General features: G+C 56.1%; 1 protein-coding gene across 1 annotated transcript in view; it reads left to right on the top strand.

The window, feature by feature from the left end:
- ANO1 (anoctamin 1) overlaps window positions 1–14,771 on the top strand; it is an 84,789-nt gene that overhangs the window by 29,014 nt on the left and 41,004 nt on the right. Inside the window, exons 10-12 of the mRNA XM_024749273.1 lie at window positions 3,370–3,434; window positions 4,236–4,370; window positions 8,581–8,741. Coding sequence (XP_024605041.1) covers window positions 3,370–3,434; window positions 4,236–4,370; window positions 8,581–8,741 — 361 coding nt within the window. The remainder of the gene's footprint in view (window positions 1–3,369; window positions 3,435–4,235; window positions 4,371–8,580; window positions 8,742–14,771) is intronic.

Below are 14,771 nucleotides of genomic sequence, written 5' to 3'. Positions count from 1 at the left end.
AGAGCCAGCGGTGCCCAGCTGACCTGCCCCAGGGCCCCCGACACCTCCCACCTGCTCACAGACTGAGGGGCCCCCAGAGTTCTGCCAACCATAGCCAGGAAATCTGATGCTTCATTTCCTTACGCTGACAGCTACAGGGTGATTGACGTTCTCTTCTTGGCAGGAAGAAAAGTCCACCCAGGTAAAGTGGTTTATGTAGAAAGCTGAAGTGTGCCCCCATCTGCCACACCTCTCAGGGGATGGTGGCTTGCCTGCTGTGGCCAGTCCCAGCGGGGAGGCCCGGGAACAGGGTGACCAGCATGACGAGGACAAGCCTTCCAGAGCGTCTGTCCGTGCCTCCCCTCCCCCGCAGCAATCTCCACTCCCTCCCTTTCCATCCCAGGGTCTCTGCCCTCATTCCTCCTTTCCCACTATCTACCTTACGTTTGGTAGTGTATATATGTCCATGCCTCTCTCTCGCTTTGTCACAGCTCACCCTTCCCCCTCCGCATGTCCTCAAGTCCGTTCTCCAGTAGGTCTGTGTCTTTATTCCTGTCTTACCCCTAGGTTCTTCATGACATTTTTTTTTCTTAGATTCCATATATATGTGTTAGCATACGGTATTTGTCTTTCTCTTTCTGACTTACTTCACTCTGTATGACAGACTCTAGGTCTATCCACCTCATTACAAATAGCTCAATTTCGTTTCTTTTCATGGCTGAGTAATATTCCATTGTATATATATGCCACATCTTCTTTATCCATTCAGCTGAAGGGAGGAAGCTGCCCGGTTGGTGACTGGTGACGGCTGCTTTGCTTTTCCAGAGGTGCTTCATGATCTCATCAGAGTTTGCTGGCTCAGACCTCTCCTTTAGAGAGTAAAACTGTAGGCTTTTCCTCCTTTTCTGCGTAATCAGACAGATGGCACATAACAAGCCCCCAGCACTTCGCTTCACAAAGCATGAGCCCATCTGCGTCCACTCCATGACCTGGGAGGAAGGACAGACTCTTTCAGTATCAAGGAGGTGATGGAGCTCAGAGGGGAGGGAGTCTGCCCTGGATGCCCAGCGGGGCTCAGAGGGGGAAGGCCTGGCTCAGATCACCCACTCGGGACGCTGCCCAGGACACCGACTCCAGACCCAGCAGAGCCACCGTCCTAGCAGGGCAGCACGGCTCCAATTCCTGGACCCCTTCTCCTCTGAGATGGGGGGAGGCCCTGGGCATCCCAGTTCCTTACCCAGAAGCTACAGAGGCTACCCCACCAGCAGCCAGACTTGTGTTCATGCTGAACACATCCTGCTTGTGCCACTTACAGAGAGACTTAAAATCTAAAGAAAGCTACTCTTATAAAGATCAGAGCAGGCAAAACCCAGGATTCTGACAGCAAGGTTCGCTCATAATTTATTAAGAATGGCTTTAGCTTTTCTATGTTATTTTCCTCCCTGTTTTTTCCTCCCTACTTATTTTGTCCCTGTGTGCTGACTTTTGATGAAACGCAGCACCTCTGTTCTCCTGAGTATTATTTTCAGAGCTGCAGAAGGAGAGAGGAAATGGCAAAGTTTGCTAGAAGGTCATTTCTAGGGACCCCTGACTCTCTGGTCTGTGGAAGCTGGCCCCGTCCCCGTGAGCCTCTTAGACATTTTTAATTTTCAGAGACTCAGTTGAAGGCATCTTTGTGCATAGAAATCCATCCCATCAGCTCTGGATCTTCCAAGTCAGTGGGGGAGAATGTAATATTAGCTCAGGCTGCTATGACAAAATACCAGACTTAAACAGAAGACATTTATGTCTCACAGTTCTGGAGGCTGGAAGTCCCAGATCAAGGTGCCGGCAGGGTTGGGTTCTGGTGCAGGCTCTCTTCCTGGCTTGCGGACAGCCGTCTTCTCACTGTGTCCTCACACGGCCTTTCCACCGTGTGTGCACATAAAAAAAGAAAGCTCTGGTGTCTCTTCCTCTTCTTATAAGGACACCAGTCCTGTCAGGTCAAAACCCTGCTCTCATGACCTCATTTAACCTTAATTATTTCCGGAAAGACGCAACCTCCAAATACAGTCATGTTGGGGGCTAAGGCTTCAACCTGTGAATCTGGGGGGACACATTCAGTCCCTAGTCTAGAGTATTTTGGGCGATGATATCAAAGGCTGTGTTCGGGGGCCACAGCAGAATCTGTATATAGGAGACCCCCAAGTTTTTAAGTCCAAATATTAAGAAAAGGAAAAAGGATGCAAGCCAAGCTTCGGTGTACAGGAGAGACCTGGGGCCCACGGTGAGTTCTCACGGGCATCCCCCACCCCTGCTTCCTGCCAGCAGAGATGGGCAGCCGAGGCCCTGGGTTCCCAGCTGGGGCCCAGCTCCCCTCCAGCCAGCAGTGTCACCGTAGGCTTTGAGTTAAGGTTGGTAGAGCATTAATTACCCACATGCATGGGATTTCTTTATTAAAACCAGCAGTCCTAACCCAGCGTCTTCCCGAGGACACCCTATACCCACGCGTTCATACAAGGCTTCCAATCGCCAAGCTCATTGCCATCCTGCCCAGAGCCTGGGGCATGATGGGATGTGTAGATTTCATTTATTTCACTAAGCTGTGTTAATCAGACAGCCCATCTCAGGAGACACACATCGGGCTCTCTTTGCTTCCCGTGAGACTTTTAAAAATCGTACCACTGGTATTTCTCTGCTGCAAAGCCTGGTGGGTCTGTCTTTTACAAAGAAAGTGAGGTGTCTGACAGCCATTTGAGATCAATTCCAGATCAAATCGTGAGCAGTGAGGACTCTATAATGATGCCAGAAGTTTCTTTCCCATCCCCACTGTCACCTAAAAACATAAGTCTAGGGCTTCTCTGGTGGCGCAGTGGTTGGGAGTCGGCCTGCCAATGCAGGGGACGCGGGTTCGTGCCCCGGTCCGGGAAGATCCCACATGCCGCGGAGCGCCTGGGCCCGTGAGCCATGGCCGCTGAGCCTGCGCGTCTGGAGCTTGTGCTCCGCAACGGGAGGGGCCACAACAGTGAGAGGCCCGCGTACCGCAAAAAAAAATAAAAATAAAAAAACATAAGCCTATTCCTCCTTGGAGAGCCCACCACCACCTGTGGCTTCTTCAAGGCCCTTACCAGAGCTGAAAGTTTTGAGTGGTTTTCTCGTGTCCGTCTCCCTGACCAGAACGGGAACTCCAGGGCTCAGGGCTGTGTCTGCCGTGCTCAGCTCAGAACTCGGCGTCCACCACGGTACCCAGCACAGGGCTGACCCTCTGTACGTGTTTGTTGAATGAATGAATGAATGACGTAGCTGTGAGCAGACACCTCAGTCCAGCGGGGGCCCAGCAGCTCTGTGTTCTGGGGAGCAACCTGGGAGCGCTACATTTTCCCCAGCCCTTCACCACTTCCTCTCTCCCAGCTCCTGTACGAAGAGTGGGCGAGTTACGGGGTCTTCTACAAGTACCAGCCCATCGACCTGGTCAGGTGAGAGGGGACGCTGGGAGCAGGCTTGATCGGATAGATGTCCCTGTGCATTTCGACTGTGCTGAGTGTTCAGTGCATGGGGGCCTGTTCGAACTTGAAGAGTTTGTGTAGGAAAGCCAAGGTCTCCCGGCAGGACGGGAGCCTGGCTGAGTCTTAGATAGCAGTTTATTCAAATTCACGGCGGGCCGGGCTCTTATCTGTCATATTCACTGTCTCCCCCTAAATTCACAGTCCAGCTTGACCCAGCCAGGCATCTGGTGTGATTTCTTTCTGCGGTGAAAGGAAGGGAAGAGCTGCCTGGGAATTTGTAAGAATTGCCCCTCTGGGCAATGCGTCCTCTCCTGAGGGGACCTCCATCCCGGGGCAGGAAGGGGCGAACAGATCAGGCAATGGGGCCACGTAGACCAGCACTCAGCCCATCAAGAAGCCAGAAACGCGTAACATACAGCGTGATTGGTTCTCTTGGTGCCTCGGGGCTGGAGTGCTTTCCTGTTCTTAGGCTGAACAGGGCTAGAAGAGGGCTGACAGCCTCCGGGCGACATCGTGTCCTTCAGCGTGGGCATCACAAGCGGAAATGTGCCCACCTTCGGGGCACAGTAGAGAAGTGCTGGCATCGGGAAAGCAGAGAGCACCCCAAACCTGACCTGGCTCGGGGGCCCCCAGTCTCTGCTTCTTTGGTTGAGAGAATCAGGAGCCCCCCTATGAGCTGTTCCTCGCTCGGGGGGAGGGGGTACGGTGTAATTTATCCCCCCTGATGTGGATTCAGAGTTTGTCTCTGTTTGGCTTTGCCCTGCGGTGCAGGAAGTATTTTGGGGAGAAGATTGGCCTGTACTTCGCCTGGCTGGGCGTCTACACCCAGATGCTCATCCCCGCCTCCATGGTCGGGATCATCGTTTTCCTCTACGGATGGGCCACCGTCGATGAGAACATCCCCAGGTAGGCAGGCAGCCCCTCTCTCCGAGCACATCCTCATCTTACTAAGGAGCCACGTTCCTATTGCTGCAGGAACAGAACTCCCTGGGACTCGGGCCCCTCACCCCAACCCCTGCCCCGCCGTGGACCCACTCAGTGCCCCCGGGCAGTCACAGGCCAGGCCAGGCGGTGTCAGAAAGAGAGCCGCCTAGTCCAAAGGATGTAATAGCCATCTGAGCGTGTGGGCGGCCTTTGCAGACACGAGCGCCCCCGGAGACGCTTTATTGTTGAGAGGAAGACATAAAATAAATATCCAACTCCTTTTCGTTCTTTGAAGCTTTTTTTCCCATCTAGTTCTTGGTCATTATGTGACAAGAAAATTGACCGCTTCCCTGTGTGGTCAGGAAATGAGACGGATGTGACCATTTGGAGACCTCGGGGCAGCGCACTCAGCCAGCCAGGCCCTGTGTCCGTGCCGCGTCCCCTGGCCACGCGGCTTTGGGAGATGTTGCAACAACAGGACCGGCATGAGAGCTGACCGGGTGCAACAGGCCCCGGTCTCTGAACGCAGGGCTGATAGCACTGCTACTGTTCACCAAGGGGTAGGCCAGGCGTGGGGGGCTCTTGGAAGGAGGCCAGGACCCCAGAAACAGCCCGGCGTCGTGCCGGGTGTGGTTCTCCCAGAATGGCAGCCAGAGCGTGAGTCAAGCAGCGGGAGCTTGAGGACACCGTCTCCCCTCTTTTCTGGTGGTTTCCTAGACTTGCTAATACCGACCCAGGGATAACTGATTGTGTTATGAGTTCAGGATTTCAGGCCTAACTTCCATCAGGAGCAGTGTGCCGATGGGCAAAACGCTGGATAGACAAGTGGACGCCCCTGGCCCTGCCTCCTGGGGGCTGGCGGTCTGTCAGGGACAGTCCCGGTACATCAGCGCAGTTTACGTTTCTTACGGCTCAGCCCAGTGTCTCTGAAGCAGAGCTGTGGTTTAGACAATCCATCCGTGGTTCTGATCAGAAAAGAGCCAGTGAAGGAGTCTTTTACTTGGTGGAGAAGCTGACTCCTTAGGACTCAGCGGTGCAGAAAGGCTACATCCAGTCATTTTGTGCAAACCATTTGTGAATACATGAATAACACCTAAACTATTCCACCCACCCGGAATCAGAACGTTAAAGGAATCCGGCTTATGTCCCTCCAGGGTTATTTTGGGCACAGGCAGGAGAAAGCTTGTCCCTTTTGTTTGTTAATGACACGAGCTCACTGTGCTTGGGTTTGAGGAACGCAGAGATCAAAGTAGCCCAGACGCAGAGGGGACTGAGTGGAGGGTGAGGGGCCCCCCACGGAGACTTCTCCGTCCGCCTTCCTGCCGGTCCTGGAGGGGAAGCTGGGCTGGTGGCCTCGTCCAGGATGCTCTGCCCAGGCAGGCGCGGGCTCCCTGGCAAGGACGCCGACATCCCCGGGCCAGGCCAGGCCAGGCCAGCGCTGTCACACAGCCAGGGATGCAAACAGCGTTTACTGGGAATCCTGGAGCCCCGTCTGACCTCGGCCTCTGCTCACTTGGTGCTGTGAACAAAGCAGGAAGTGTGCATTCCCCCTGGAATGTGGCCCAAGCCAGTGTGTAGGATAGCCGGTGCCCCCGCACCCCCTGCGCCCCGCACGGTGTTGCCCTGCCGCCCCTGCCCCTCTATTTGCCCCAAAGAGCAGGCCCACCCATGGCTTGTCTTTATTTTGGCTGAAGGCAGTGAAGGGAGAGGCTAAGGGTTTAAAACCAGCAGAAACAGGCTTTTTGACTGGTTGATATTGTTTAAACTGGCAGGGAGGAGGGCTGGGCAGCCATGGGGCTCACAGGCAGGCAGAGACATGGGCTCTGGTCCCCCCGGCCCCTCCCATCCTCGGGGACCCAGGCGGCACCGTGGCAATGGTGGAGGGGGCCTTCCATCCACAGGTGCCCTGAGAGGGGCTGGGGTCCTGCATGGGTGCGACGTCCTGCCCCTCTGCCTTTCAGGAGAGGCCCCCAGAAGAGAGGAAGCTCAGGGAGGGACAAGGCTCCATTATTCCCACAATAATGATGGTGAACGGGAGGATGAGTCCCAGGGCCCTTCCGAGGGCTTCACGTACGTTCCCCTGTTTAATCCTCCTAACAACCCAGTAACACGGGTTCTCAGGGAATTCCCCGGTGGTCCAGTGGTTAGGGCTGCGCTCCTTCACTGCCGAGAGCATGGATTCAACCCCTGGTCGGGGAACTAAAATCCCATGTGCTACACAGCGCAGCAAAAAAAAAAAAAAAACAATTAAAAAAAAAATGGGTTCTCTATTCTCAGCATCCCCATTCTATAGACGGGGAAAGTGAGGCCCAAGGAGCTGGAGCAATCTGCCCAAGGCCACAGAGCTCACAAGCGGTAGAGCTCAGATTCAAATCCAGAGCTGGCTGGCTCCTGAGTCCACGGTGCCCTACGGCCTCCGTGTGCCTGTCTCCGCCCCACATACACGTACACATAGGCACACACACGCATGCTCACACGCACTCCCCCAGAGGCTTCGAGGCACCAGCTGGTCCATCTTTCCCTCTCCCACGCCTGACACCACGCCCGGCACATACAGCACGTACACAATCTTCTAATGAGTCTTCGGTAAGAGTAACTGTGGAAGAGAATTCAGCTGAATGCCCCCAGTGCTAGCAGAGGAGGGTCCCCCACAGCCTCTCAGCAAATGTTTCTCCGACACCAATGGCTGTGGCCCAGCCACGATTCTGTGCATCCAGAAAATTTTTTTTAAAAGCCAAAAGCAACCACCCAATTCGGCCCCCTCCTCGATAGCCACCTAACCCTTGGGAATCAGACTCCTGCCCGGTGTCTAATAATAGCTCAGTATCTCGTCCAAGTTAGCGGGGAGAAGGGCAGGGCAGGGCAGGGCAGAGTTGGCAGGGCCTAATTCTGGCCTCCCTTCTCATCTTCCAGAAGGAGAAACTGAGTCTGAGGCTAAAGGACAGGGTCAGGGGCACAGAGGGCATCAAGGACCTGGGCCACGCCCCCTGGTCTCAGCAGGGAGCCCTCCTGTGGCCTCAGGGCATCAGCTGAGAGCAGCGCAGGGCTCGGGCTTGACAGACAGAGCCCAGGGCTCAATCCCCACTCTGCTGTGTGGCCCTGAGCAAGTGACTTGCCCTCTCTAGGCTCACTTCCTCATCTATGAAGATGGGACTGTAATAGCCCCAGAGCTGGTCCAGGGTGGGTGGCGCTCGACGCAAGCTTCTGCTCACACAGCTAATGGCCGTTATTGCATTTTCCAGCATTAGCAGGAGACAGCCTGCGTGCTGGGCAGGGCGGGCGAGGCAGGCCACTGGGCATCGCGCAACTCCCCATCCTGTCCAGCCACGCCCCCTGGGCTCGAGCCCCAGACTCCGCAGAATAAAAGCCTGCCCTGAGCCGGACTAGTGTCCTGAGCAGGAGCTGCCCCTCACTTTCGGGGTGAGCCCGGCGTGGTGGGTCCCCAACCCCAGGCAGCCTGAGGGTGTGTTCCTTCCAACCCAACCACCCGTCTCCCGGGAGGAGGTCCGGGAGAACCATTTCTCCATCCTCTTAGGGGCCCAGAGTGCCCAGCGATGTCCGCAGGCTGGTACCCAGGCCTGCCCGGGGCCAGCTGTCCCACGGCGTCCCCACAGGGACGGACTGAAGCCCGCAGGAATGGCGCTTAGCAGGTGCCAGGCTCACGGCCAGGGCTCAGGAGAGGCGTGGCGTTCTCGTGCCTCGATCCCATTCCTCCTTCGGGTCTCCGGGGCCTTGTCAAGTCAGGACCTGGACAGCATTCACTCTTAGCACAACCTTGACGGTGCCTGGTTATCAGAGGGAGGCTGGCTGGGACCTCGGCTTCAGAGATGAACGCTCACCGGCCACACAGCCAAGTCCGATGGGTCTATGCCCAGTTGCAGACTGGGTACAAAATTAAAACGCAGGGCCCTGTTCAAAAATCATTAAGGCTTTAAGGGGGGACAGAGTGTGAAACCGAGCTGGGGCCCCTGTGTGGCAGCACCTGTCACACATCCCTGAGGCCCACCTGGGATGGAGAAGAGGGACGTGGGCGCCGGCGGAAGCTGGCTGATGAGCCAGACCGTGTCCACAACGGCGAGGACCCCCAGCACTTTCTCCCACCCGACATGGCTCCGGGAGGCTCCTGTCCACGTGGGCCGGCAGGGACGCTGCCCTTCGGCCAGGGGACTCTGGGCTGCTCCCTTTCTTCCAGCATGGAGATGTGTGACCAGAGACACAACATCACCATGTGCCCGCTGTGTGACAAGACCTGCAGCTACTGGAAGATGAGCTCTGCGTGCGCCACGGCCCGCGCCAGCCACCTCTTCGACAACCCCGCCACTGTCTTCTTCTCCATCTTCATGGCCCTCTGGGGTAAGCCGAGCGCTGCCACCCCGTCTGTGGGTCAGAGGGTGGGTCCCGACATTCCCTCCCTCTCCTTGAGGCTACCCTCAGGACCATTTGCCAGGAATGCACACAGGAGGAACGGTCAGCAAAAAGAATCCCCCGTTCTGTCTGCAGGTTACTGGGGTCTGTACTGGGTCACGACCCACAGATGCATCTGACCCGGCATGAAAAGCCTAGGAGGGTGCTTTCCTCCCGGAACCGGGACCTCTTTCCTGGAGCCGGGATTTGTTGCTGCTTTAGAACAAGGAGTGCCGAGGGTTCTGCCTTCCTCCCGACCAGGCCCAGGCCCTGGGGCACAGCTCTCATTATCCCCCAGCACCCCTGCAGGTGTCACATGCCCATTTTACAAGTAAGGAAGCCAAGGCCCAGGGAGAGTTGATGTGACTGGCCCAGGATCACCCAGCTCCTGAGCGGCCAAGGTGAGGAGTGAACGTACGATTCCAGAGCCTGTGCCCTTAACTGCTGGACTCCACTGCTACCTGGAGTCCAGGGCAGACGGCTCCTCCTCCAGTATTCTTCCTGAATCCAGGTCCTACCTGGTACCCATCTCAGGCTTGGGGGGCATGGGAGGTGGGTAAGTGGTGGCTGGATGCATTTCCGCAGACGTTTCTGGATTAACAGCAGATAAGCCTGTTTCCTCCTCCGTGGCCCCGTGACACAGCCTTTGCCAGCAGGGCATTCAGGATTCGGGCAACCGTGTGCAGAGCCGTCCCCTGGGCACCAGAGCCCCAGTCTTTGCCCTCAGGGGCTCCCAGCTAGTAGGAGATGGAGCTGCACACAGGAGCCCTGGGGGAGGAAAGTCAGCTCTGCCCTTCCCCACATAACTCAACCCTCAGCTTCCTCGCCTGTAAAATGAGGGTGTGATAAAGATCAGAGACAGCGGGCACAAAATCTCAGCCAATGCTTAGCACGTACATGGCTGACTCTCAGTAAACGGTCCTGCCCTTGTGACCACAAACCACAGGCAGGGCTGCCTGACACACGGCGGGGGTTTGAGACTGAGTAAGGTGACGTGCCTTGCGTGTAGCATGCGTACCGACCAGTATTTACTAAGTGCCTGTGCTGGGCACAGGGGAAAACCACTGCATCCACTGACTTAGTCCAAGATTCAGGAGGGCGCAGCATGTGCAAAGGCCCTGTGGTGCGGGTGCAGGGAGCAAGTGGGAGTGGGAACAGGAGGACCCTGGGGATGGGCACATGATGGCCCTCCTAACAAGGCTGAGAATGAGAGTCACAGGTCACCAGCTCAGCGTAAGGGAGAGATTTCCAGCAGTGAGTGCTGGGCTGGGCTGGCCCGGCAGGTGGTGAGCACCCTGTTTCAGGAGGCATTCAAGCTGAGGTTGGAGGAGTCCTTGCCGGGGCTACCACAGAGCATGGGGAGGTGACGTCTGTGTGTGGTTCATGGTGGCTTATGAGAAGATTCCCCGCACCACACTCTAGCTCGGGTGATTAATTCTGGGATCAATCATGGTGGCTTATGAGAAGATTCCCCGTACCACACTCTAGCTCGGATGATTAATTCTGGGATCAACCTGACTATGAATTTAGGCTCAATGGCCATCTCCACTGAGCTGATGTGTACGTGTCTGGCATTGGGCTGGATGCTACTTGCGCTTCATCCCACCTTATCCCACAGCTGAGAAATTGTCCCCATTTCACAGATGAGGAAAGCGGGTCTCCACTGGCAGGGCCAGGACTGGAGCCCACGCTGCCCTGAGCCTGTTCTGCCTCCCCTGCCCACCCCTGTCTCTTTGGACCCTGCGTCTATCAGAACCACCCCGCTGCCCCCCACCACCCTCTGCTCTCATTGCCAGCCTCCCTGGCCTTCCTCAAGATCTCTGGTTGGCTCCCTTCCTTCCTCTCTGATCGGGGCCCAGGAAGCTCCAAGCTGAGGCTGGAACACCTCCTGGCTGGGCACCCAGCCTCCCGGTTCCCCCGCTCCGAGCAGGGGAGGCTCACCCGGCAGCATTCACGCCCACGGTGGAGCCCAGCTGCACAGCTGCCGGCTTGACAGTTTGGTCCACTTCAATACCCAGCTGTGTTGGCTGCAAGCCAGGATGGCTAGTCAGCAGGTAATAGTGCCAGTCCCTGGGCCAGACTCAGGTTCAACTCTCAGCTCTGTCACCTGCCAGCTGTGCAACTTCAGGAAAGTTGCTTCAACTCTCTGGGCCCCGGGCTCCCCGTTTGTGAAATGGAGACAGTGGTCGGGAATGTCGAATGAGTCACGTCTTGTGATGTCTTAGGGCTGTGCCTGGTGCTAGTTGTCATGTCGTGCTAGCTGTTGCATCGGATCAGTGAGCCCTTGCTTCTTGAAAACGTGAAAACAGCCTAGACCCTTGGAGGCTGGAGCTCAGATCTAAACTGTCACCTTGTGCCTGGGGGCCTCTGGGAATTATGTCACTTCATCTCCTTCAGAAAAGAATGCTAGCTTTGGTTGGCTGGTTCCTAGTGTGTGCCAGGCACTGTCCTGAGCATCTTATGTGAGCGACTCATTAATTCTCCCAGTAACTATAGGAGGGAAACAGGCTTTACTACCCCATTTAGCAGATGAAAAAATTGAGGCAACTTTCCCAGGGTTACACCAGCTAACAAGAGGCAGAGGCAAGACTTGAACCCCAGCGTTCTGGCTCCCCAGCCCCAAATACTTGACCCCTGGGCTTTACTCCCTCTGTTACTAATCAGGTCTAGCTCATGTGTGTGCTTATTCCTGGCAGGCTTACCTTAAATTCATTCTCTCACCTGGAATACTTTCCCCAGCTCCCTCCAAACAAACAGGCTCCCTTTCCCCCTCCAGAGTTCTGCACAGAGTTCTGCACAGGCTACCTCACTGGTCCCCACAACAACCCTGGAGAGAAACCCTGTTATTCTGATGTGGACAGGGAAGCACAGAGAGGTTAAGTGGCTTGCCCAAGATCACACAGCTAGCAGATTTGTAGCAGACATGATAGATCCGTGCCTGGCCCATCGGCCTTCGTGGTCCAGACTAGTGCCCTGGTTTCACCTCTCCATCCAAACATCCTCCACCCCACTTTTGTGCCCTCCTGGGGGAGCAGAGATTCACCATGAGCAGGCGGTGAGGGGCACACAGGCAGCAGTGCCACTCAACCCGCCAGGAGGCAGGGAGCTGGTTGAATTCTGTGCACCCCCTCCATGAAGCCAGCTTGGTCACATCATGCTTCTTTATTAAGCACCTACTGTGTGCAGAGGGGTACCACTTCACAGCCTCAAAGGTGTTGGCCAGCCCTTACCAGCAGCCCCATCCTTGGGAGAAAAACAGATGGTCCCATCCTTCCCCTATCCAAGACGCAGCGAAACGGCCAAATCTGTGTTTCCACTGTGTGTCCCCACATCCTCCAGCTCCACTTCCACCGTAGGAGACAACAGAGGTGCCTGTCTGTCAAGGGCAAGTTCAGTCTACACACCCCCATTCGGGGGAGAAAAAAACAACAACAAAAAAGCCAAACCACTCTCATGAAGCACTTAAGGAAAGAGGAGCTTGTTATAAATCAAGACAGAAGCAACAGGAAGGGCCTGCTGGGCTGAGAGGTGCCTGTTGACAATCCGTCCCTGCCCCCAGGGTGGAGGGAGCCTCAGTCCCTCCATCGACCCCGGGCTCTTTCACACTTTACTCTGTCGGGCCTTATTAGCAGCGAGCTTGCCATTGTTGAGGGGGTTTTTTTGTTCATTACCCTCTAAAGGATCATTTTCCCACTGGTGTTTCTTATCCCACTGTGTCCTTTCTTTTCCTGTCCCCCAGCTGCGAAGCCTTCTGCTCGCATGGTGACAGAGAGCAACCCCAAACCTGACACTGACAGTAGCGGGGCTCTGCCGCCCCAGGAGTCACCTCTGGCCGCTGTTTCCGTGTTGCTTCAGCTCCACTGTGGGGTCTGGTTTGCCCAGAGGCTGACCCGCTGGTCCTGGAGCCGAGAGCTCTGGCTGAGCTCTCCCCTGCCCGGGATTTATGACAACGCAAAGCCTTCATTCAGTAAGGTGTCACACGAAGAAACTTTGAGCTCCATTTAGCTGTTCCCGCCGGGATCAATTTTCTGAAATTATAGCATAATAATGGGGTTTTAAAGCCTTGTCAGTTCCGGGCAGAACAAAGGGGGTTATTTGATTCGAGCCTGCCTGCAAGGAGCTGGAGAAAGATGGTCCCGGCATTAGTGGAGTGACAGGTGTGATTGAAACCCCTCCTGGGGGCGCTGCCCCCGAGACTCTGAGTGGAATGGGCAGGTCACCGGCTGAGTTACCCAGTGCGGACGGAGGGAGAGAGACTGAGTCTCTGCTGGAATTAAAAGGCCAGCAGCGGGTTTGTGAGCGAACACTTGTTCAGGGGATAAATAAATAGAATCAGTGAGAAAATGAAGGGCGAGGGGCCTTTGTGCGGGAGCCCTGTCTCCCCTGTGGGCCGACACGTGGGTTTGTGACCGAAAGCGCGGCCTCTCTGTGCACCGGTGCCGAATCAAATCTCGGAGACAGGGTTTTGGGTGAAGTAGAAAAGGAGAGCTTTATTGCTTTGCCAGGCAAAGGGGGTTCTGCCTCGAAAAACTGTGTGTGTCCGCCCCCCCCCCCAGAGGATTTGATGAAGGGCTTTATAGCAGCGGTTCAAAGGGCGGGGGCGGGGGATTCTCTGACAACATTAGGGTGTGGCGAGCAGGGCCTGCCATCCCTTAATCTCATCTCAGGTGGTCGTCTCCCGATGTTTTAATTTATTTTAGTTTTGGCTGCGTGGGGCGTTAGTTGCGGCATGTGGGATCCTCATGGCGGTGCGCCGTCTTCTCTCTAGTTGAGGCGCGGAGCTCAGTAGTTGCCGTGCGTGGGCTTAGTTGCCCCACCGCGTGTGAGATCTTAGTTCCCCGACCAGGGCTCGAACCCACGTCCCCTGCATTGGCAGGCGGATTCTCAACCACTGGACCACCAGGGAAGGCCAGCGGTCGTCTCCTGATCTCGATGAGTTTCTCTGGTCCCTTTAATCTTGCTTCGGGTGGTTGCTTGGCTTCTTCTCCATTGATTAGCAGCTGTTTGAATCCACCCTTTGGAATTCAGGGACGGTCATGGGGGCTGCAGTCTTGCCTATAAGAAATGGGGGACAAAAAGGGCCTCCATGCCGGGGAGCCCCACAGGGCCCCGCTCAGTTTCAGGTCACTCTCTTGTCCGGTTCCTGCAGCCCGAGGCCATGCATCTCTGATCTCCACATTCAGAGAAAGGAGTCTGTGCTGAGCAGATGTCGGACTGTCAAGAACCAGAGGTTTGAGAAGCTGGTCTCTGCTCTCAGGGGTCTTGTTTTAAGGAGGGTGCGGCCCTGCCTGCCCCCTGGGGCCTCCGCGGTTCAAGAGTGCCTGGTACAGGTTTGGGAGACAAGACCCCGGCCCATAAGGAGCTTGGACCTCACCAGGGAGACGGGGCTGTTCTCCGGGCAGCCGCAGAAGCGCCCCAGCATCCATCAGAGTCTTCCCTCCGTGGCCTGTGAGATTCCCACGGCAGGCCTGAGAGCCTGTGAGGTTCCAACGGGCACAAAAGACCACGGGACGGCCGAACCGGGAGCATCTAATGACACGTCCAAGATTGTGCCACAGGGTCAGCAACGGCGTTTCAGGGGAGGGTGAAATTTTTTTTCGGCGTTTCAGGGGAGGGGGAAGGCTCAGAAAGGTTGGGGGGGGGGGTCAGCAGCCAGCCCAGGAAGCAACCGGAATTAGGGAAATTGGGGTTAGGACTGGGAGTGAAAGCAGTTTGGGCCCGAGGGAGGTAGGGTGGGATGCAGCCTGGGAGGAGAGGCGAAGCAGAGGCCCGGGGTCCTGTGGGGGGTAGACCAGCAGCTCATCTGATGGATAGCGAGATGGATGGAAGGAAAGGGCAGACAGTGAGTAGGTCAGTGCGTCCAGATGCCTGTGTGGACAGCGCCACGCGGAGAGCTTGTCCAGAACGGAGATTCCAGCGTGGTGCCCAGGGATCTGTATTTCAGCAAGCCCCCTGCGGTGGGGCTTCCGGTACAGCCCA

The sequence above is a fragment of the Neophocaena asiaeorientalis genome, unplaced genomic scaffold (genome assembly GCF_003031525.2).
Source record: "Neophocaena asiaeorientalis asiaeorientalis breed wild unplaced genomic scaffold, Neophocaena_asiaeorientalis_V1.1 scaffold43, whole genome shotgun sequence".
Lineage (NCBI taxonomy): Eukaryota > Metazoa > Chordata > Mammalia > Artiodactyla > Phocoenidae > Neophocaena > Neophocaena asiaeorientalis.
This window is presented reverse-complemented; position numbering and strand designations above follow the sequence as displayed.